At 30.2% G+C, this 23,242-nt stretch overlaps 1 protein-coding gene across 2 annotated transcripts; it reads left to right on the forward strand.

Annotated features, from left to right (window-relative positions):
- Positions 1–19,187: 19,187 nt before the first annotated feature.
- Positions 19,188–21,251, forward strand: LOC132936639 (uncharacterized). 2 transcript variants are annotated; one of them, XR_009663503.1, is made up of 7 exons: positions 19,188–19,421; positions 19,527–19,605; positions 19,679–19,768; positions 19,834–19,923; positions 20,001–20,263; positions 20,432–20,586; positions 20,651–21,251. XR_009663503.1 is itself a non-coding variant. In XM_061003398.1 (6 exons), exons 1-5 carry the CDS (start codon positions 19,416–19,418, stop codon positions 20,453–20,455), a joined length of 462 nt encoding a protein of 153 aa, XP_060859381.1. In that variant the 5' UTR covers positions 19,188–19,415; the 3' UTR covers positions 20,456–20,586; positions 20,651–21,251. The 2 variants fall into 2 exon arrangements, 1 of the variants encoding a protein (XP_060859381.1); XM_061003398.1 differs by lacking the exon at positions 19,834–19,923.
- Positions 21,252–23,242: the final 1,991 nt, after the last annotated feature.

A 23,242-nucleotide genomic window follows, 5' to 3' on the forward strand; every position in this document is an offset into this window, starting at 1 on the left:
ATAGCTGGTTCTTCCCATAGATGCCATGGCAACATAGCCTCCAGGAAATACCATCATATTCATCGTTTTTAAGTCCCATTACATTTGGCCGTCACGGTGCTAATAAAATGTTATCGATTAATTACAAAATATAAATATTTTTTATTTTATTTACATACATAATAATATTTTAATTATTATTTATTTCCCATTTGAGTATAATCAAAATGTTTTGACACATTTTGAGCTGTTTGAAGACATTTTAAGTATAAAATTATTAATATAAAATGTAATTTCTAATGTCAAAAATAAAATTGTTATAGGTAACTTATAACTTTTAATATAATTAGAGGTGGCGCCTCCCAACGTTAGTCTAATAGTTTAAACTAAGTCATATGGTCTTCGGCGTTTGAGACGCCTAATGTCTTGAGAGTGATCAAGTAGTTGAATTGCTGCTGGATTGGTGTGTTTATATCTAGTCTTTTCTCGTGTTTTCTGGAAATCTTGGTAATCTCGTCCTGGACTAGGATCGAGCTCCTGTTTTCGTTGTACTAATCCATTAGCGTTCCTTGTCATGATCCTGTATATTGTTCATTTCTTTTTCTGTTTGGTGTTTTGGACTTAGTATGTTCTGTTTCTAACTTGTCCAGACTTGTCATAACTTGTCTTTCTCGCTGTAATATTTCCTAGTGTTTGTGTTACATAAGTTTACGCAGCTAAAATATCATCAAGTTTTGGATCGTTATTTTCATTAGGCTGTTGTATTGACATTTGATGTACAGATAGGTTATCTCTTGAAGCACTTGAAGTACTAGCCATCCGCGCGTACGAAATATTTGATGTGACCGGCTGAGCTGGTTCTTGTTGCATCCTTTACACAGCAGTGACTTGTTTTGGGTGTGCTCTTTCCATTGCTTTTTTATAGGCTGAGCATCCCATCCAGTTGGCAGTGTGATTTTCGCTACAGTTAGCACATTTCGCTTTAGACTAGGATCGAGGTCCTGTTTTCGCTGTACTATTCCATTAGCGTTCCATATAATTATCCTAAGTATATTGTTCATTTCTTTTTCTGTTTGTAGTTTTTGGACTTATATCTTATACTTATGTTTCACTTTATTGTAAATCGTTTTTATTAGTTTGTGTATTTAAGTGAAACATTTTTAAAATATTATTTTTGCTTATTGATTTATGATTATTTTGAAATCTATAATATGACATGATCATTACTCTTTAAAAGGATGGACATGTCAACAACTCGATTAGGTAATAAGAAATATTTCTACCATATTATACGTATTTTGATCGCGTGTATATAACGCTAATATAATCTTTCGGTGATAATCAAACGTATCTACGGTAATTTTTAATCGTTCCCTTCGGTATAAAACATATAAAACACTTAAATTTGAATCTTTCAAGAAGATGCTGCTGAGATGTTTTTAATAGATATGTTTCATAATTTTGTAAATTAAAACCAAATAAGGTAAATAACACATTATATAGATAGTTATTTAACTTTTAGCTTGGATTTGATTTTATACGATTTATAGAGGCATAATGCATAGTGCATGGCCATTTTTTACTATTATGATAGTTATTACGAAATTATTTTGATTATATTTTGTTATTAAATTCAGCACTATACTTGTCCCTTGTTAGTAAAATAATTTTTTAGTTGGGTTACTTGAGTATATTTTAAATATGTGTTCTATTTTTTAAAGTAAATGTTACCGATAATTTTTCATTTTTTACATACATAACAATTACACATGCTGAAATGCCTCAAACGTAATTTGAATCGCCTGAATGCTATGATTACATGAAACCTGTGGTTAGAATGTCCAACTATGTATTTATGGATTGTACGCAAGGATCTATTGAATTTGGAACACATTCTACAAACACTCGCTTTTCTGACATTCATTTAAATAAAGTTTGTGCAGATTTTACACCATCTAAGGACGAAGGACCTATCGAGAGGCTATATCGAGCTTATTCTGTTGGTTTCAGACTAGATGATGGCTTAAGAAAAAAAATTGACTATTAATATACATTGATAAATCAAAAATGTATATTGATATACAAATAAACTATTAATTTATTATTAGAATTAATACTGATCGTATAATTACACGTGCATTTTCAGTGGGGAACCGCGGTCGATTACCTTCTACCGGGTTACCCTGAAATGGTTATCAATCTGGTTACGTTCTTGTTCAATCAGTATTATTTCTAAAAAAAATGTATAGGTAATTTTAATATGACGTTACATTGTGAGACATTTAATATTAAATATTATATTTTATGAAAGCTTGATGAATTATGATTCTATTATGAAAAAGTAATATTATTAGATCCTTGTTTTTTTTTTTATTAAGTATAAAATATATTATTATTAACTTGACATGAATAGTATTGTTTGATAGTTGATAAACATAACCTTATATTATCAATAATATTCGTGATACTCTTCCGAATTCGTCAGCCAAACAGAGACGCACCGAAACTAACAATTTGCGTCTACAACTACATCGATTGTTTGTTTAGGTTTGGACAGACGTTTTGAATTCTTTTTTACACATTTAAATTTTTGTTTTACTGGCACATTCAATTCTGTACATTTACTGCTCATCCATCATTGAGACGGCACGGTCACAGCGGACCGGCGTCCGAAATAATAACGTTGGTTTTAGTTATATCTACATTTTACATAGGTATAAATAATATGTACAAGTGGGGCAGCGAGGGTCACGGTTGCGACGGCTGGTCTATGGAGACGGACCGTCGCGGTGAGAGCTCGTTGCGACCGGCAGTTGCTAGGTCCTAAATACAAGGTGAAGGAATTTGTGTTGGGGCACAGGCGTTTACAACCGCCATAGGGACGGGGTTTGCATACCACAGTGACTTGTAGGAATCGGCTACTGTGGTTTCAACACAACTCGGTTAAGTGGCAGGGGGGAGGACAAGAGACAGTGTGTTGGTCTCTGACCAGTGGAGTCGGCGTCGGCGGCGGAGTCGGTCGTCTGTATTGGGAAGACAGATTAACCCTGGGAGCGCTGTCGACGCCTATCGTACTGATGGATAGAAGGGTTCCCCCTTACGTGGAGTCCGGACTCGAGTCGGGAGATTGTATGTATTTTCCCGACATTTCGCATATATTTTGCTTTAAGTGAAGTGTATTTGAATGTATTTGATACATTGTTTTTGATCATGTATTAATGTATACAGTTAGCTATAAAAGCGTATAAAGTTTCGATACCAGAATTGGCAGAATTCATTTATTATAAAAAGTAAAATAACCAATATAAAACATGTTTATAGTTACTATATCTATACATCCCGAATTGGAAGGTACAAATTGTTTCCACCAGAGCGCGTTTTGTTAATCTGTTTCCCCAATATGCCGATGGAACGCGGCGATCGCTGGGATCCTGGTACTGTGTGCGGCGGGCGTTGCTGTTCGGACGGCGTGTGTACAGACCGATTTACCGTGCACGGCGCCGCCGGCTGCTTGCTACGGCCCTGGCCGCAGTGGCGGCATCTGGGGGGTGCATGAGGGTGCAGTTGCACCCACGACCATTTTCCTGGGGGTAAAAAAGTATCATTTTGAGCCCACAGACAGACAACCACAACAGTGAAAAATATTTTATTAATATTTTTATTATTTTTATTTGTATTGCCAACAATATTTATACTGATATAATGTAATTTTGATAATAAATATTAAATAATAACCATGGACCACTTCAAAATTTTATATCTGATAACTCAATTAAATAATGTAGTAAGCTGGCGTCAAGATAATTTGCCATCCCTGACCTATACTGTATGCCAATATACAGTACAGGTAGGTTGTTATATAATTTGTATACAGCGGTAGTTTGATGGTTTCCGTTATTAATTACACTAGGTACTAATATATATTAAATACTAGCAGCTATAGTGACGTATATTACCCTGGCCCCCTTCATTGAACCTTTTACAAAAAAAACTAGGTCACACATTAGCACGACATTAGCATGCATCTGCACGACTATTTTTAGAATTTGCACGACCTTTTTTTTACGAGTTATTTATGAAAAAAACATGAGGGGGGCTGACGTAACGTTACCCCAGTCCCTCACAAGTGAAATAATCACTTTTTTACAAATTTTTTGAACTAAGCATTAGCATGCTTTTGCACGACTGTCGCTGAACCCGACACTTAAGTGATTTTCCGTTTTCAGCTATTATGGTATTCGTGGTAAGTATTTTTTACACATATCAAAATCAATACTTACATTTGATTTAATTTACATTAACATTTCACACGATTAGCATGCTTATTTTAAATCGTACATTACACGCAAATGCTAACATTTTATATTTAACTAATAGGTATTATAATTATATTATACCAAATAGGTGTGCATGGTAATTAAAAAAAATAATATAGAATAAATATTTCAAATTACCAAAATCTTTATATCTTTAATGAACTATTTTCAATGAAATAAAATAATTAAACAATGTTTTGAATACTTTACTTAAGTTAAAAATACAATTTAAAAAGTTTATTTTATAAAGACTTAGGTTTAAATTGTATACAATAAAAATTGACATGGCACTATCGTTGTGTCCTTTACTGGTACAGGTTTAGTTTTTATGTCATCATACAACTCCCAGTTTTTTGTATCATATTTTGCGTGAATTGTAGAATGACCGATTGAATGTCTGAGTTTTGATTTTCCCTGACGAAATGCTATCACGCCATGAAGTTCGTATGTTATTGTTTCACAAATGATAATAGGACAAATATTACATAATCGTACCAGAGAGATATTTGCTGCTTCACTACTTCACTGATCATTGGCTTCTAGAAATAATACAATTTTTGAATGTATAACTTTTAGTAATATACTTTAATTTAATTTAATTACTTTCCCAATAAAGGACGTCAATAAATTAAATTAATTTTTAAATATTGGTTTTTACAGACTTCAGATTATTACAGCCAATTTGTGCACAATTTATGAAGTCTGTTTCAGTACTTTATAGGTACATAATATATCTCTCAGATTTTTCACGTGTTGATGATATGCACTCAGTTACCTTTTTGGCCGATGGAATGCCACTAAGTAGGGAATTTATAACATGACTTATCGTCGCATCATATGTCACCAAGGAGTTGCCATATTCCAATGGTTGAATATATGTCTAAAACATGAATTAAGATAATTTATCTTAGTTTATGGTCTAAAATAAAGATTTTGGTAATTTGAAATATTTATTCTATATTATTGGAACGAAGTTCCTTATCTCAGGTTGTCGAGGGGACCTAGTCGAGAAAAAATGTAAAGCGTTGACGTGGCTATGGCGAAGTCTGTGATGTCGGCTTTCCTCGGTTGGCCGGTCGCCGTGTTGACTACAGTGTTAACGGGTGCGGGTGACACTCACAAATAACACAACACGGTATTGATAGTTTGACGAAAAAATTATTTAGCTCTTATAAATAAAACCTATATCAATTTTTTTTTTTTTTTTTTTATTGAACTTAAGCCCGGCGACTATGGCCATTGGCTGTTGTAGGGGTTATGAACAGTGGTAGGGGTAAGGTTGGTACGTAGGTTGGTTTTACAATAAAATTGTTTTTTTAACGGTTGTTACGGTAGGTAGCAAACACGTGTATGTGTGGCAAGGTTTTTAACTACTATGAACCCGGGTGGTCACCCATCCGGCAGCTAGTAGCTGTGGCCGTTACTTACTCCCAGTCGCATTCCGCGACTGGTAGCAGCCAACGCACCACGCCAAGCCACCCTATATCAATTATTTACATTAAGGGGTATGCATACTGACCGTTTCTAAGGAGTTCAATATAAGCAATTTTCTATTTGTGTGCATTCGGGTCGAGTAAATGACGTGTGGGTAGAAATAGTGATCATAAGTGTGAGTGACTATGTGTAAAATGTAAATAAATAGCGAAGCGCACCCGCACGTGCACGCACATGTCAGTAACTCGGCATTTTACACGCTATATTACAAATGTGAATTTTAGTGAAACACTGAAACTTAGTTTCGTATTTCCAATAATATAACTTACTGAGTGACATTACAGTATGAACACCTATTATACGAATTGAAGAGATGAAGTTTATCTAGGTTTGTATAGGAGTCGATTTTCGATATTTTATTTTCAAAGTCCAATATTTAACTCTAAAACTTGTGATATTTTACTCTTTCGATTTCAATTATTGAGTTTAATAATTCAAATATTTAAAATTGACTTTTATACAGACATAAATTAAATTTCTCTTCTACAATATTGATAAATATTTACTCTCAAACCGTTCAAAAAACCATATTATTGGAAATACAAAAGAAAAATAAAGGAAAATTAATCGATTTGTATAATAAATGTCAGATTAAGTTACAAAGCGGGCGTGGATTTGAATACAACAAAACACAAGAAAAATACCTTAAAAATACCATTTAATACACTATAGTGTAATATTATAGTATTACAAGCTTAATAAACAGAAAAATTAAAAGCCAATTTAAGGGGTATTAATAGTATTGAAAAATTCTATAAATATTTATTTTTGTATTTCAAATAATATATGACAGCAGATAATGGTCAAGAAATTGTTGACTTATTTAGTCAATACTTCTCTTCAGTTTATAAAGATACAGCTCCTACTACTATTAATTTTCAGTCTAATATAGTTCAATCAATTGATTCGTTAAACTCACTTCACATCGAACTCCTAGATGTTTTCAATGAATTAGATATTCTATCTTACAAAAATGCAATTGGTCCTGATGGACTCTCTCCTATATTTTTATTTAACTGCAGATTTATACTTTCACCACCTATCACGTATCTCTTTAATTTTTGTTTAAATAGTGGCTCATTTCCATCATCTTGGAAATCCACTTATATTAATCCGATTCTTAAAAAAGGTAATAAATCATTTATCTCAAACTACCGTCCTATATCAATAATTTCTATTCTCCCAAAAATACTTTCTAAAATAATAAATAACAAGCTTACGCCCATATTTAAACATATTTTAGCACCACAACAACATGGATTTCGCAATAAAAAGTCATGTCTTACTAATTTAATAACTATTAAACATCATATAATAAAATCTTTTTCTAATAATCAACAAACAGATGTTATTTATACAGATTTTGAAAAAGCTTTTGATAGAGTAAACCACTCTTTATTAATCAATAAACTGCAGGAAATCGGCTTTGCCAATCCCTTGTTATCATGGTTCAACTCATTCCTAAGTCAAAGAATACAATTTGTCAAATATAAAAATTTTATATCGACACCTATAAACGTAATTTCTGGTGTCCCTCAAGGCGATCACCTTTCCCCTCTCCTATTTAATTTATTTATAAATGATGCTGTATCATCCATTTCACACTCAAACATTTTATTATTTGCCGACGACGCAAAAATTTACAAATCTATTACTTCCCCCGATGATATTAAACTTCTTCAAACTGATTTAGCTTCATTTAACGAATGGTGCATTTCAAATAGCCTATCATTAAATATTGACAAATGCCAAATTGTTACTTACTCCAAAAAACACAATCCCTTACATTTTAATTATCATATATTATGTGACATTAACCTACATCGTTCATCATTATTTAAAGATTTAGGGATCTTATTTGATTCCAACTATTATTCAATGCTCATGTATCAGCGATTAAAAATAAAGCTTTATCTGTATTTGGTATGATAAAAAGGAACTGCTCAGATTTTCGTGATCCACTTGCTCTCAAATGCCTTTATACCTCACTAGTCCGTTCTTTATTAGAATACGCTCCACTGATTTGGGATCACAACAATGTAGGACATAATGATCAACTTGAAAAAGTTCAAAATAAAGCTCTTAGATTTTTATGTCATAAATGTAATATTCAAAGAATACCTCACTCTGGTTACGATAATATCTTAAATTTGTTAAACTTAGAATCTTTAAATGTACGAAGAAACTTATCCTACAACACGTTCCTCACCAAATTGCTAAATAACGAGATTGATGATTCATTTTTATTAAGTCAATTAAATTTCAAAGTTAATAGCCATTACACTCGTAACAATCATTTATTTTATATTCCTCACTCATCTAAAAAGTTTACGTCATACGATCCGATAAATATTTTAATGTCTTCGGGAAATAGTTAATTATTTTAATGAACATTGAATGTATTTTTATTAATATTATCATTTATTATTATTATTATCAATATCATTTATTATCATTATTATATTTACTATTATTTGATATATTAATCTCTTAAATTTTTATTATGTCATATTTTATTATTTTAAATTATATTACATTATTTTTATCTACAAATAATATATTGTGAATTGGACTTTCGTCGTAATGCTCGTAACAATCATTTATATTATATTCCTCATTTATCCAAAAATTATACGTCATATAACCCCATTAATATCTTAAATAAATAATTAATTATTTTCATAAACACTGAATGTATTTTTACTATTATTACTATTATTAATATTATTATTATTATTATTATTATTATTATTATTACTTTTATTCGATCTGTTAATCTTTTCATTTTTTATTATGTTAATATTTTAATTATATTACATTATTGTTATTCTATACAAATATATTGTGAACTGGACTTTTGTCCGTATTAATAAATAAATAAATAAATAAATAAATAAATAAATAAATAAATATGATTTATCGAGTGGTTTGGAATTAAATACACATATTATCAATAAAATTTTGCCTTCTATAAAATAAAACCCTGTTTAGTTAGCTTTTAATCGGTGAAATTAAGTTTTTATCATTTATTGATCAATGATCATTAATCATAATATAATATTCATTTTTTAAATTTTAATTTTAATACTCTTAACTTTATACTAATTTATACCAATACTTTAATCTCTATTCTATCCGTCTATGCTTTATACTTCACAGTAGGTACATACTCAGTATATACATCGCTAATCAACATACGGCAATGACCGGTGGATCAGGAGAGGCGCGCGGGACAACGATGGTCGCGAAACGCGACCTTGACCCGATCTTGGCGAAATTAGCTTATTCGGCATATTATACATATTAAGAATTGTGTCAAGCCGTGACAGCTTATCAACCAACAACACTAATAAGAAAATAAATTACTTTAATTCTGATTAATATCATGACATAATTTAGTACCTAGTTACCTCATTCAGTTAAGAGTTAACTTTGAAAAAAAAGTAACATAACTTAGTGTAAAGATACAATTTGCAAATTTACAAAAATAAAAAAATACAGACACATTATATAGTTTATTTAATAATTTTTCTTTACACTCAAGAAAATGACTGGGGAAATTTAAAATGATACATCAAAGTAAAAACCCATTAAAAAATTTGCATTATTCTTCGGACGAAAATTTACTTAATTTAGATACTTTTGAAATAAAGTTAACTTGGAGTTAACACATTAATCTTGAAAAAAAGTAACTTATTAAGTTAAAAGTTATAGTTTAAAAAAAAAGTAACGAGTTAGTTAACTTAATTAAAGTTAACTTAATTTTAACTTTAAACTCGTTAATGCCCAGCCTTGCTTATATTGATTAGGTACATGGTCATTAGGTACACTCGATGCCGATATATTTTTCGGGTTTTAATATAAATTGATAACAGACTACGTGCGATTATCAAAATGTTGATTAATATTCAAGTATGTTTTGTACGTAAATAGGGAAATACTTGGTGAACCCAGTACAACAGTAATCTCTGTTTGTTCAAAAGAAACACGTATGCACCATTTTCTCGGATTGTTGCCTAAAATATAGGCAGCCACGAGTATTTTGACGTAATAATATAGTAGTTACTATATTTTGAAAAAAAAGTTGATTTTGCTATTAGTACACCTGTGTGTTTAAAAAATATGAAATCATAATAAAAAAAATTACCTGTTAAAAACAAAGAAACGTGTCTTTTTTCGTTTTGTCATGTTCCTATGTCATCGATCCATAATCGTTAGGTTAGGTGTATGGCCTATAGAAAATGCTAATATAAACATTCAGTCAAAATTTCATGTCCCTACGGTCATTTGTTTTAGAGTTACACCAAAAACCAAAATCGATTTTCTCGAAAACAGATTTTGCGTAAAAATTCCCGTTTTTCCTTAAATTTTCTTTTGTTTTTCACGTCGCTTTGGAAAACTACTAGGAAATTTTTACTTTTGACAACCCAAAGTACCAACTAGATTCACTTTCCTATCAGAAAAGTTACTGTTGAAGAAAATCCGAGCACTTTTACTGTCTAAAAGGTGATGACAGACACAAAAATTAAAAAAAAAATTAAAAAAAAACACACATCATTGTAAAATCAATACATTCATCGCTTCGCTCAGAATCTAAAACTATGACTAGATTTTTAATATTTTTCAAATATCATTGTAAAAATATATTAATAGCCTTATATTAAATTTTCAAGCTTTTTTACCTAACAAATATAATTTTATTGACATCATAAAAAAAATATTTTAAAACTGACCGGAAACTGAAAACAGTTCATAAACAGTTCAAAACAAATCAATATATTTTGAAAATTAAGAAAAACCGGTTTTGGTCTTAGGTGTAATTCTAAAACAAATTACCACAATTTCATATACATGAAAATGTTCACCTTAAAACAGTAAATAAATTTAAATGAGTACTAATAGGTAAGTCAGTGGCATCATTTTAGTTTTTATTAGACTAGGAAACTTTTCAATGCTTTTCCGACTCAAAATTGGTTTCACTCAGATTCTCATAGCATAGTGCCATAGTGGTTTAGGGTGAGGGGGGGGGGGGGGTGTTAAATGTGCTGACTTAAGGTTGATGTAAATATACTAGACTGGGGAAAATTCCCCTACCCCTCCCCAATGACACCACTGAGGTAAGTAGTGATCCAGGAAATGAGTGATATTTAGAATTCACTGTTTTATGCCTAAATGATTGGTATTATTTTATTTTATAGAGTTAATAAAATGGTGTTACAGCCTAAAGATTTACTTGTAAATAGTAAAATAAGAATGGATTCCTATTGTATAGTATACTTTTTATAGGTCGAGAATGAACATTATCTGGAGCGAGTGTGCTAAAGGTATAGTATAAAAAATGTCTGTCTATTATTCCAGACCGCGACCCATCTTTTAAAATAAATACAGGAGTGGTCTATGTCTATCTATTATTTTATTACCTATCTATAAGTTTATATACGCCCACTTAACTGGCCGATAAACAGATGCTCGATGAGTTAATTCGTCTCTAATCTATTTGTAAGCCTCGCTAGGAAGTATTCAAATGCAGTCTACGTTACTGGCTGCGCACGGCGACGGTTCGTGCGTGACGATGATGCGTCGATGCCACTTCTCCGTACTATGCCACGCCCCGGAATTTTATATTCTTAATATAATATTCTTTTTACGTTCGTTAATGTGAACGATTGTTATAATATATTAATATATTATTAAGACATTTATAATTTATATATAGGTACCTAATGCGTAAAATATAATATATAAGTATATTTATTATATACATATATTATATTATGTAATATGCTGACGCGTCCTTGTAAAATATTCAAAGATTATAATATTTTATTTTATTAATATATTACCCTATGTAATACCGTTACATAACTGTTCGGGTTTCAATGATATGCAGAACATTTATCTAATGGACCAAACGACTTATAGTCATTTTTACCAGCTAGATATAGGTACCTAGATTTAGCGTTAAACATCACATGGTGATACTGTAGAATAGGGATTAAAAAATAAAAAATAAAGACTTTATAATAATAATTTGTCTATACTGATAAAAACACAGGATAATAACTAGTGGCGATGGCCGCATTGAATGTGGGGTGATTTAATATTCATATTAAATACGCAATCCTTTTACTTACACGCAACATATGCAACACATAAAGTATAATATTCAACACCTCTCCGATCAGTGGCTTAGTAAAAACAAGACAAACAATAATCAGCGGCAACAGACGACACCATTGTAATTCATATATTATATTATACTAACTTATACTATCTACACACAAAAATTTATTTATATATATATACATGTATACATATAATATATATATATATAATATATAAATATATATCAGTCCTTTTATTCGCAATGTTTCGAATCCTAGTTGCATTACAGCTTTGTCGTGAAGTATTTGATCGTCTTGGTCGTGGCATGGTATTGGACAATTTGCGACAACATATCAAGTAGACAATCCACCTGCTATAAGTCCGACTCGGCCACCTTGGTAGACAATGTGCGAAAATTCTATATAACGCATTCTTGTACCTGATCTGTCCGAATAACTTATGGCCACCAACAATAAATAAAAACTAATTAGTCATTTCTACTATAATTATTTCTCCTATAACCAATAGCTACCATTTATTAACTACAATGTCCATCGTAAATCTCAAAATCCCTGTTTTAGCACCTCCCCGGCTTAATGGGTCCAATTGTGAATCTAAATCATTCGAGGACCCACTCAAGCACACACAAGAAATTTCATTCAAATGGTCCAGCCTATAGGAGGAGTTCTTTGACATACACATTACACACGTACAGTAGAATTATATGTATAAAGATAATATTTCTATATTCTATACTTAAATAAAAACACAGGATAATAACTAGTGTCGATGGCCGTATGGAATGTATGGAATATTACTATCATCGTATTATAGGCCAGATTTAATGTCATTCGTGTTTATTAAATATTAGTCTTAAATTTATATTATATTATCGGGTATATGTAATGCGCCGCGCGTCAGTGTGCGAAACCTCCAGCTCCACCGTCCGCACACTCTACCACCTCTGCCCGCAATCACATTTTCGTAAATTAATTATATTATTAACATTATGTATATTACCGGCCTCCCACCAATTGTTCCCAAGACCGTTAGTCGTTAGCCGGTTGTCGGTTTACGTACTCACTCCTCTTCTCTTCCTGCTACCTACGTCCTACGGTGACACATGGGTGAAAATTATTATTGTATATCAGCGTTTTTCTTTTGAAAACTTAGAACTAATAATGATATATAATTATAATTATGACTATTTAAAACGTTAAAAAAATGTATTAACTATATAATATTATAGATATTATACATTCAGATTGTGTAAGACTACAAGATATTCCTAATTTCAATGAAAGAACAACAACTGGTTAGTTATTTTAATTTATGAATATTATTACTATACCTACTACTATTTGAAAACATTTTTTTCAGAAATATTACACAATCTACTGCACCCTATTTTACTTTGCCCTACTGCCATCGAAAAGGTGCAACAAAAAATAGCTAACAACTTGGAAATTATTGGCAATTACTTGGTTACAATAAGTGGAGAATGGACTCGTCGTAAACTTGTCAAATTACCAAAAATTGGAGGTTGTTTACAACACTAACCAAACCGTCCAAACCTAACCTTGACGACAATGGAACATTATCATGTATTGGTCAATATGTTAAAAAATGCTGAGCATAAACAAAAGTTGGTGAGTAAAATATAATTTTAATATTATAAAAATATGTTTGATCAACATTCAGTTAACTGGTTTTATTTATTTATAATTCATAATTCTAATTCTTATATTAATATTTATGAAAATTAATTCATTGTGTTGTTGATGAATTATAAATAAATAAAGTACGCTACTGAACTCAAATGTGGTAGATATTATTATATAATAAATTATTAAATTATTAATACTCTTACCTCGTTGTAGATTGTACACTAGTCTTGTGTAACGATGATCGTCATCGACATCGTACATTACTCCCTACGTTGAGCACGGCTAATATGCTGAGTGTTAGTAACGACAAATGTGTATATATGTATGAAATATATATTATGCTGACGCGATGTTTAGCTCAGATCGTGTAAATAACCGACCGGGACGCCTGGCGGTAGATAGTTATGATAGAGTCTACAGGGAGGTAGTCGATAGAGTCTATAGTCCGCTGGCGCGGCGGTTGATAGTTGGATGGTCAAGAAAGAAGAGTCATAGTCGGCGGTCGATAGTGTAACTCGAGGCCTGACAACGACCTGAAGAGGACCTGCGGACGAACAGCTCAACCCACATTTGGACATCGGCATCCATGACACATCATGGCCCGATCGGTAACCCGGAGTTATAATTTATAAATATACTTTCGATGTTGTAATTTGTAGTAGATAATAATAATACATTTATATTCAATAACAGATATACACATATATATATATATTACGTTGAGTAATTTGCTTCACATAAGGTAACCCTGATCCCTAGTAATAATATCACACACCGAGGTCGAGTCTCCGAGACCTCGTTAATATAAACAGAACGACACCTGAACGGGTAAGAGCCCAGGTGAAGAAGAGACGTTACACTTGCATTCAGTTGTATCAAAGATCCAATCGATGGAAATAGGCACAGTGATTTCCAGATTACTAGACATCATTATTACTAAACAGTTATTAATGGAGTTCACTTTCAAAGGCACCAAAACTAAGCCAGCATTTTTTGAAAGTGTTTTATATAAAATATTGGACAGAAAAATAATTGTCTATAGCTTATACTTATGTCAACAAAAAAAATCCATAACCTGGTTTTTGTATTATATATGTTGTAGAAATTACATCAGGACTTCGGAAATCTAAAGTAATGCCTGGAGAATTAGACCCATTTGACACAAAACTGTTAAACTTGGTAAAACATGCAAAGAGGGATTATGAAATCATGGTGAAAAAGTATTCAAACATAATAAATGCTGAATGTAAATAATTTTAAACTATATAATTTTGAGTATAATAGGTAAAAATATGTGGTTTATTATTTATGTTATAAAATAGATTATTATTTCTATTTTTTTTTATTTTTAACAAATATTACAGTAGGTAGTATAAAGTAACTATAGTATTATTACTCAAATTATTTTCTCATTTAAATACATTCATACAGTTCTTATAAGGTGCAATAATAATCAATACAGTTCTTATTTTTACTAATAATTAGTATATTGTAATTTATTATATCTGTATATATAAAAAGACTTGTCTTGGGTGATTCATCATCGCCTAGCCGGAACTGCTGAAGCTATGGATAAGAAATTTTCAGTAAATGTACTTATTACTATGTATTACTAAGAAAGGATTTTTCGAAATTCGCATTTTAAAGGGTAAAAAGAGCATAAAATAGTTAATTTTTAATTAATGGTGGGTGAGGTTCGCGGTAAAGCAGCCGTCGACGCGCGGTGGCTAGACGTGGCCGCCCAAATTTCCCCTTCCATGTCACCGCCGCCCATAGATAATATAAGAATGGATAGGACATGTCTATACCAGTTCCATATGGGGCCGTGTGCTTTTTTGGGGAAGAGAGAACGTAAAGAGAGAAAGACGATATGGGGCTTTTTAAGGTTATATGCAAAACTATTTTATTAAATAATAATGATAACATGATAGTCAGTTTGTATTTTGATTGTTGTACCTCTTGGGCCTGGAAAATTACTCTAAACTTTGTTAGAATATAGAATAATATTATTAATATTGTTAAATATCACTAATTAATCAATAATGTTATTAGTTATTACAGAATAAAATTATGTTACCTATTTAATATTTATTATTATTTATCAATTATCATATCAATTTTTGCCCCATGTAACCTTAAAAAAATTACCTATCACTAAAGTTTCATGTGATCAGTTCTTATGTCCTATCCATTCTTATATTATCTATGCCACCGCCGACACCGCGCACCACCGCGCCACCGACCTGCTTAATCCCGAACCGAAAATAAACCGAACGACGAGCTAAATAGATAAATATATCTCGGATACTCAAAACTTTATCGATAACACATTATATTATTAATTTCGATTTTAAAATAACACGGTGGCATGTGTCATTTATGATTCTATTATAACGCTTGTCATTATCGACGACGCACACAGGCTTTTCCAACAGGAGTAGTAGTGGGGGTAGGCATGCTGAGAGTTGTTGGTATAGATAAAAATTAATGGTTGTGTGTAGATTAGAACTCTGTGAAAAAGATAGGCTAATTTAAAAAGTGTTAAATTTGTTTTTTTTTTTATTCATCAGATTTTAGTACGGTTGCGTTAGGGTTTTTGTATTAATTGATTATATCAATCCTCCGTGGGTGGAATTAAGTAAAAATGACAAAATTGGTACAATTTTTATACTTTAGAGTTAAATCATACACTTACGTACAAACAGCACGGGGTCCGCGATCTACCGCAGGTAGATTGCCTACCTGATAAAATACTGCTGCGAATCAGAATTTTTATTCCGAGCAACAGAAAAGTTAGGATAAATTGTGAACACCATACACCATACACCGAATATTAAATAACGAATTGAACAAAGTTTGAGTCTTATAGAATTGGTACATTTAACGGGAAACGAAGTGCCAGCGGGATCAGCTAGTTATAATATACCTATTTGTCAAATGTAACATGTGATACACAATACACAAAAAATAAAGGTACTACAGCATCATGATATATTATATTATTATTCTTTTTACATAGCTACCTAAATACGGTTGTTATTATTATTAGAAAATCCTACGATTGTCATAAATGTATTTTTTAAATTTTTTATTTAATTACATTATAATTAAAATAAACAAATATTTATGTAATAAAAGAACAGTTATTATTAAAAACAAATATGATCTTACTTTTATTTTATTAATTATACAATTACCTAACCTATAGGCTATAACCATGATTCATTATTACGATTTAAGATACATCTTAAATGTTGGTATATATATATACATACATATACCTACAGATATTTTCAGGGATATATTTAGAAATGTCTTAGGGGGGGGGGGGGGGGGGGGCACAAACAAAAAGTTAAAAATATATACATATATTGTTTAGTAGACCAATAGGACACAATAGTAAGAATTTTGGATATAATAGTCATTCATTCATCCTGAAAAAATGTATGACTATTTGGTCGTATAATATAATTCGTTATAATTCATTCCATATTCCTATATTCCTATAACTGTTAGACGATTGACGATAAGGTATATAATATTACAGAGAAATATATTGCTTACGAGCTATTTTTAGCCAATAGATCGTATCATTATATCATAAGCTCTATATTATAGTATTTATTATATTATATCATATTACGTACACTGCAGTGGACTGCACTATTACTGGTAAAACCGCATGAATTTTATAATAACGTTCCATTGGGTAAATCTTTAATACATAAACTTTAATCTTAATACATTAATGATTAATATCAAATTTTTTTGACCGTCAATTGTCAAGACGTCAAGTACTCATTCAAGTGTCGGTCTGTTGCGTTATTTCGTTAACACGTTTACTTTTCAATATTTATTATTACTTTAAAATGTTCAGTTTATTTTAAAAACTACAAACGTGAATTTATACTTGGATGACCCAAGTGTGCCTTGTTCGTCGGGTACGTTAAAAAATGTCATAGGCTTTAATGATTTGGGAACTCTAAGTACTGGTCCTCGTCGTCCAGTTCTAGCAGTAAGTATCGATTACATTTTAACCTAATTCCTAAATCGAAACACTCTAAATTCTAAACATATAATTATGTGATTTTTAGTCATACAAAAAAAAGCAATTTGGGAAACAATTCAGATAATTTCGTAGCCAATGGTATAATGACTTGAAATGCTGCGTTTTGTTATGTATGTCGGATTTTTAGTACAGGAAGTTGCACCCAGGATGTATGGACTCATTCCGGATTTGATAATTGACAAAAAGTAATATTATAAATAATTTACCGATGCGATTATTATTACTAATATTGGGTTGGTCTATTTTTAGTATTTAATTAATTTTTTTAGTTGGAAAGTACAGGAAGAAATTATAGAAATCAGTGCAGATCTTGTCATAGACAGACAATTATTGACAATATTGTTAAGACTGGACATTTTGCTTTAATGGTGGATGAAGGTACCTACAATAGTTTTTAATTTACTCACTTAAACAATCAGTAGGTATCATAATAAATATTTTAGCTGCGTTTTTTTAATGTTTTGAAAAATTGAATATTAGTATGAGCTCATTACATATAGTTGCATAATCATACGATGGTACTAGTGTGATGTCAGGTTGTCTTGGAGGAGTACAGGCCAAAATAAAAGAAAAACATTATAATGCAATTTACACACATTGTGTGGCACGCAGGCTTAGTTTAGTTGTAGTAGATATGTGTTAAGGAGTTAAGGTACAGAATGTTAGAGTACCCAATTTTTAGAAAGCACTAATTATAACAAATCCAAATTATTTTAGTGTGCCCGAAATGTATTTAATACATTGGAAATGCTCTACGTTCATTTTTTACGACGAATCATTGAATGATTAAATACATTTTAAATTCTATATTTGTAGCTTTCAAAAGTTCAAACTATAAACGACTTCAATTTAATCAAGATGATAACATACAAGCATCGGGCCGTGAACTAAAACGAAAAAATAGTGGTAATTTTTATTTTAAATGTGGTACTGCATTATGAAAAATAATGTTGTTGGTATAATTTGTAATTTTATATTTATAGGTATGTATAAGTATTAAAAATCCAGTATCCAAAAAAAAGTTATTTGGCAATAAATGTGTAACGAACCCAATAATACGCATGATATATTATTGTGATCGTTTCGCCTTCGGCTTCATTAGACAACATAAAGACAAGATAAATATTAGCACATAGAAATTCGGCTAAATAAATCAGTCATATTATATCCTTTTGAAAACCTATGGGAATATAACGAGAGGGCAATGCGATATTGAAACCGCATTTCAATAGGTCCTACAACTTCACTTGAATCATAAATATATGAATATAATATTTAGATATTGTTATGAAATATACATATATATATATATATATAATGTATAGTATCTAAATAGTGACGGATGGCGACGATGGCGTATAACATATATTGCAAACACGATAACAGGTCACGATTCTTGGAATAACCAGGCGTGTGAATGTATCGATAATAAATTAAACAACGTCCTGTGAAGTTCACAGATATGTCAATAGTCTAGGGGGGAGTGGGAGAGCAGGAGGCCCTATAAAACCAAACCCGAAACGGCCTGTAGATTAGACGTGTTACACCATAGTACAGACGAGCACCTTCACGAGAGACAACATAACAACTTTGTCAATTTGTACTTAGAGTATTTTATGCAGAAGAAATTTAATAAACAACTTAACTTTTCAACAAGTCAAATGATTTTGTCAAATCTACCTGAGAAATCCTTTACCAACGGTCTTGCTACCTGAATCCTATAAACTAAGCAGTTATTTCAATTGCTAGTTTATAACAAATCAGATGAAGAGCATGTCATGTTAAATGATGGTAAGTAAAATACTGTTAAGCTTATTTTTTGTAATTTTGCAAGAAACAAACATATAGCTTAACGATAAATTATTAAATATCATTTTGAATATCATGTATTTTTAGTTGTTAATAGTCCAGAATACCGGAATATTAGTTTTGAAAATAATTCCAATGAACAAGTTGTTGCCAATAAATATAAGCAGTAAGCTAATTTTTATGAAAAAATTAAACATGGCAATATTTAATGTCTCATAAATCATAATTTGTGTTTACAGACAGCAAAAGGCAAAACACACATAATATTTCAATTGCAGAAAGAGATGATCTTGATGAACACTTGTTTAGTAGACCAATAGGACACAATAGTAAGAAGTTTTATTGTTTAATTTTCATTGTTTTTCAATATTATAATTTACAACTATTATTACAGTAACTGTTAGTAATGGTACCATAAAGAAAAATAGTTAGGCGGCTTATAATAATATGTCCAACTCGACAGAATTCGTTCATAATATAAATGGTACATAATTTAAATTAAACGATTGTTACATATTTAAATATTTTCAATATTATTATTTAAATTTCGTTGTTTTTTAGATCTATTGCAATCTCAAAACCAACTATTGAGAAATATAACATTCTTAAAATATGAGTTGAAACAAGTATTAAGCAATCAGACGGTAATGCTTGATAAACTGGACCAGATGGAAAAGTGTTTGGAACAAAGCTCATTTAATAAGCCTGTGATGGAAGTTGATAGTGTTGACTTTAGTGATTGTCCTCTGCCAATTCATAACATTTATGATTCACAAACATTTGAAGATAAAATATCGGGTGATCAAAGTTATAAAAATCAATTGGTAAATAAATTAACTTAGTTCATTATACTATGTGTCAATGACAAAGGGAGACTATATTGTTTAAAGATTTTTTTTCAAGCTGATTATAGTATAGATTAGTACATCATGGGCATTAGGCATTTAAAATAACGTTTATAATATTAGCACAGTATTATTTATTATTTTCAGATCACAGAACTTTCTCATATATGAGGAAAAAATGAGAAATCAGTTGTCAAAAGACTTAAAACTTTTTTCCGACTGTTTACTATCAGAGTACTCATATACGGGTAAAAAAGGGAAAAAAACATTTTCAAGTTTATTTATATGCTATGTTATTTTTGGTAAGGATGCAATAATTAATATTAGTGATCATTGATTATAATATACATACATTTTTTTTTTTAGAAACTAACTCTCGGCATCATTGCCATTGGAAGACATAATATAGTCTATTTAATTATATTAAATTACCTATTATTCAAATATATATTATAATATAATTGCTAGTATATTTTAGTGAAGATACTATATACCTAATATTTGTTGTAATTTGAAATTGTTTCTTATGAAATGTTATATCTATACTCCATTCATATTAAGAAGGAACCTAAGTGGTTTTCATCGGGCAGTAGTGAGGAAACACCCGTTTGTCCCTCCCCACCAAGTCAACTTCCATGCGCTCAAATTGGCCGCTATAGGTTCCTTCTTAACATGAATGGAGGTATATTAGTGTCACTAGTATAATAATATATTCTACCACTCCTAAAAATGTTGTATTAATTCCTAATTTTTATTTTTATGTTATTCATTATACTACCTAGGTATACACCATAGAAATATTATATAATAACTAGATAGATATGTTACATTAAAAATGGCAATATTTACAAAATAACTCAATAGATAAGATACCTTTATTAATAATATTGTTTATTGTCATAAAAAAATATTTACATTAAGATAGATACAACAAAAACTAAAAAGTAGATTCAGCTTATGACGTTGCCCCAAAAGCATAGCTTGTGATGGGTGCAGCAAGTTCAAATACAACAAATTTAAACATAATAATAATATTATATAGATTGACAAAAAAATTAAATAAAAATACAATCATAGGTTTTATTTTTAAATTATATTATAACGTAATATGATTTAGATTAAGCGATCTTTCAAATATTTTTTATAACAATACTTATTTATGTACAATGATAAATTAATATTGAGCATAATTAAAAGGTAAATACCAACATCATTAACCATTTTCCCACCAAATTAGGGTACTGGCCATCAGTAAAATATACTAAAAATTTTTTTTAATAAATATTGAAAATGATATAGAAAAAAATATAAACAATACAATTAATAAACAACAAATAACCCCAACCCGTTTCTCAGCCGGATCCTCAGTAACATAGCCATCATAATCTCGAATTATGCCTCTGCATAGAGGACACGTAGTAAAGTGCTCAGCATCAAGACGAGTTACACATTTTTTACAAACTGAGTGCCTACATGGCATTATGATAATTTGGCATGGCTGGTCCAAGCAAATTGGACAACATGTTGATTCTTTTGGAACCAAAAATAAAAACAAATTATGAATAATTATTAAGTGTTAAATACAATTCATAATAAGTATTTTTATTTAAAACAAAATATTAAATTTGTATGAATATTTATTTATTAGAATATAATCGACGAACTACTATTTAAAATAAACCATGTACTATAACGATTTCAACACACGCAAAACTTTTTTTGCTATCTGAAAAATTAGGGTTTGATTGGTGGTAATCCAACTTGTTTCTAGTGGATAAAAAACTATCAGGTTTATATGAATATTTTAATTTATACTATGAGGCCGTATTCTGCGCAAATTTACTAACAATTTTTTTCAAAATTTTTTTTAATATCCTAATTTAAAATTAATTTACTCCAAAGACCAAAAATTTATATTTAAAAAAATATAATACTTGACTTAAATTAACATTTTTACCACCAAAATTTGTATAAAAATTAGATTTACAGATTAGCTGTTTTGACATTTTTTTTTTTGTATTAAAACATAAAAATAATAAATATTATACAGTACTTGTAGCGCAAATGTCTATAAATTACATATTTAAAAAAAAATGTTAAAATATTAATTAGAACAAAAGTTATTTAATGTGTCAGGTTTTTAAATTCATATCTACTGTAATACCATTGCCTACATCAAGCCCCTTAAAACCCGGGTCCTTCCCAATAAAGAGGGGTTTTTCAAAACCTTAGGTAATTAAAAAATATGATATATTGACCATAATGTATGCATACCAGAATTTTCAGATGACCCATCTCCTTGGCCATCACTGCTCACTGTATAAATCGTAAAACACAATTAAAGATAGTACATTTTAATTTATATTAATCCTATAATATAGCATAAACATCTTTAGTATTGTTATAGTCAATTTATAATATAAACAAATTATTTTTAATATTTAATACTAAAAATAAAAACTAACATATAAAGTGTCACACGCGACCCTCGGAAGATGTGAAAACAAATATATGAGCTTAGAAATTTAATATAGATTTATTATGTTGAATTTGAATTAAATATTCTCAATTTAAAAATATTTTTTGTAGGGATTGAACATCTTTAAGAATTATATTTGTTCAAATTTTACACTAAGAGATAAATTTTAATAGAATAAAATATTTACATAATAGGTAGGTACGCTACGTAGGTACATATTTAAACATTTTAAACGCATAATATAAGTTTAAAATTTTTTTAAAAGTGACAAAAAAAATTGAACTAAAAAAATTATAATACGTATCGAGCGTTACGTGATTAAGATAATGCTCGAAAATTTTCCCTGCTTAAGTGGAAAGATCTGAACGCCGTATAAGATGTTTTCACATAAAAAATCACAAGTTCAAAAATATTACTTTATAATTAATAATTGATATATAAATAATAAAATAGCTTGTAAGAAACCCTGCATTACATTA

This window comes from Metopolophium dirhodum, chromosome 1, assembly GCF_019925205.1.
Source record: "Metopolophium dirhodum isolate CAU chromosome 1, ASM1992520v1, whole genome shotgun sequence".
Lineage (NCBI taxonomy): Eukaryota > Metazoa > Arthropoda > Insecta > Hemiptera > Aphididae > Metopolophium > Metopolophium dirhodum.

Bases quoted from the DNA above. Each gene is read 5' to 3' on its own strand.
- LOC132936639 (XM_061003398.1), top strand. The intron at 19,769-20,000 runs GTAAGAAGTTTT...GTTGTTTTTTAG, and splicing joins TAGACCAATAGGACACAATA to ATCTATTGCAATCTCAAAAC. The intron at 20,264-20,431 runs GTAAATAAATTA...TATTATTTTCAG, and splicing joins AAAGTTATAAAAATCAATTG to ATCACAGAACTTTCTCATAT.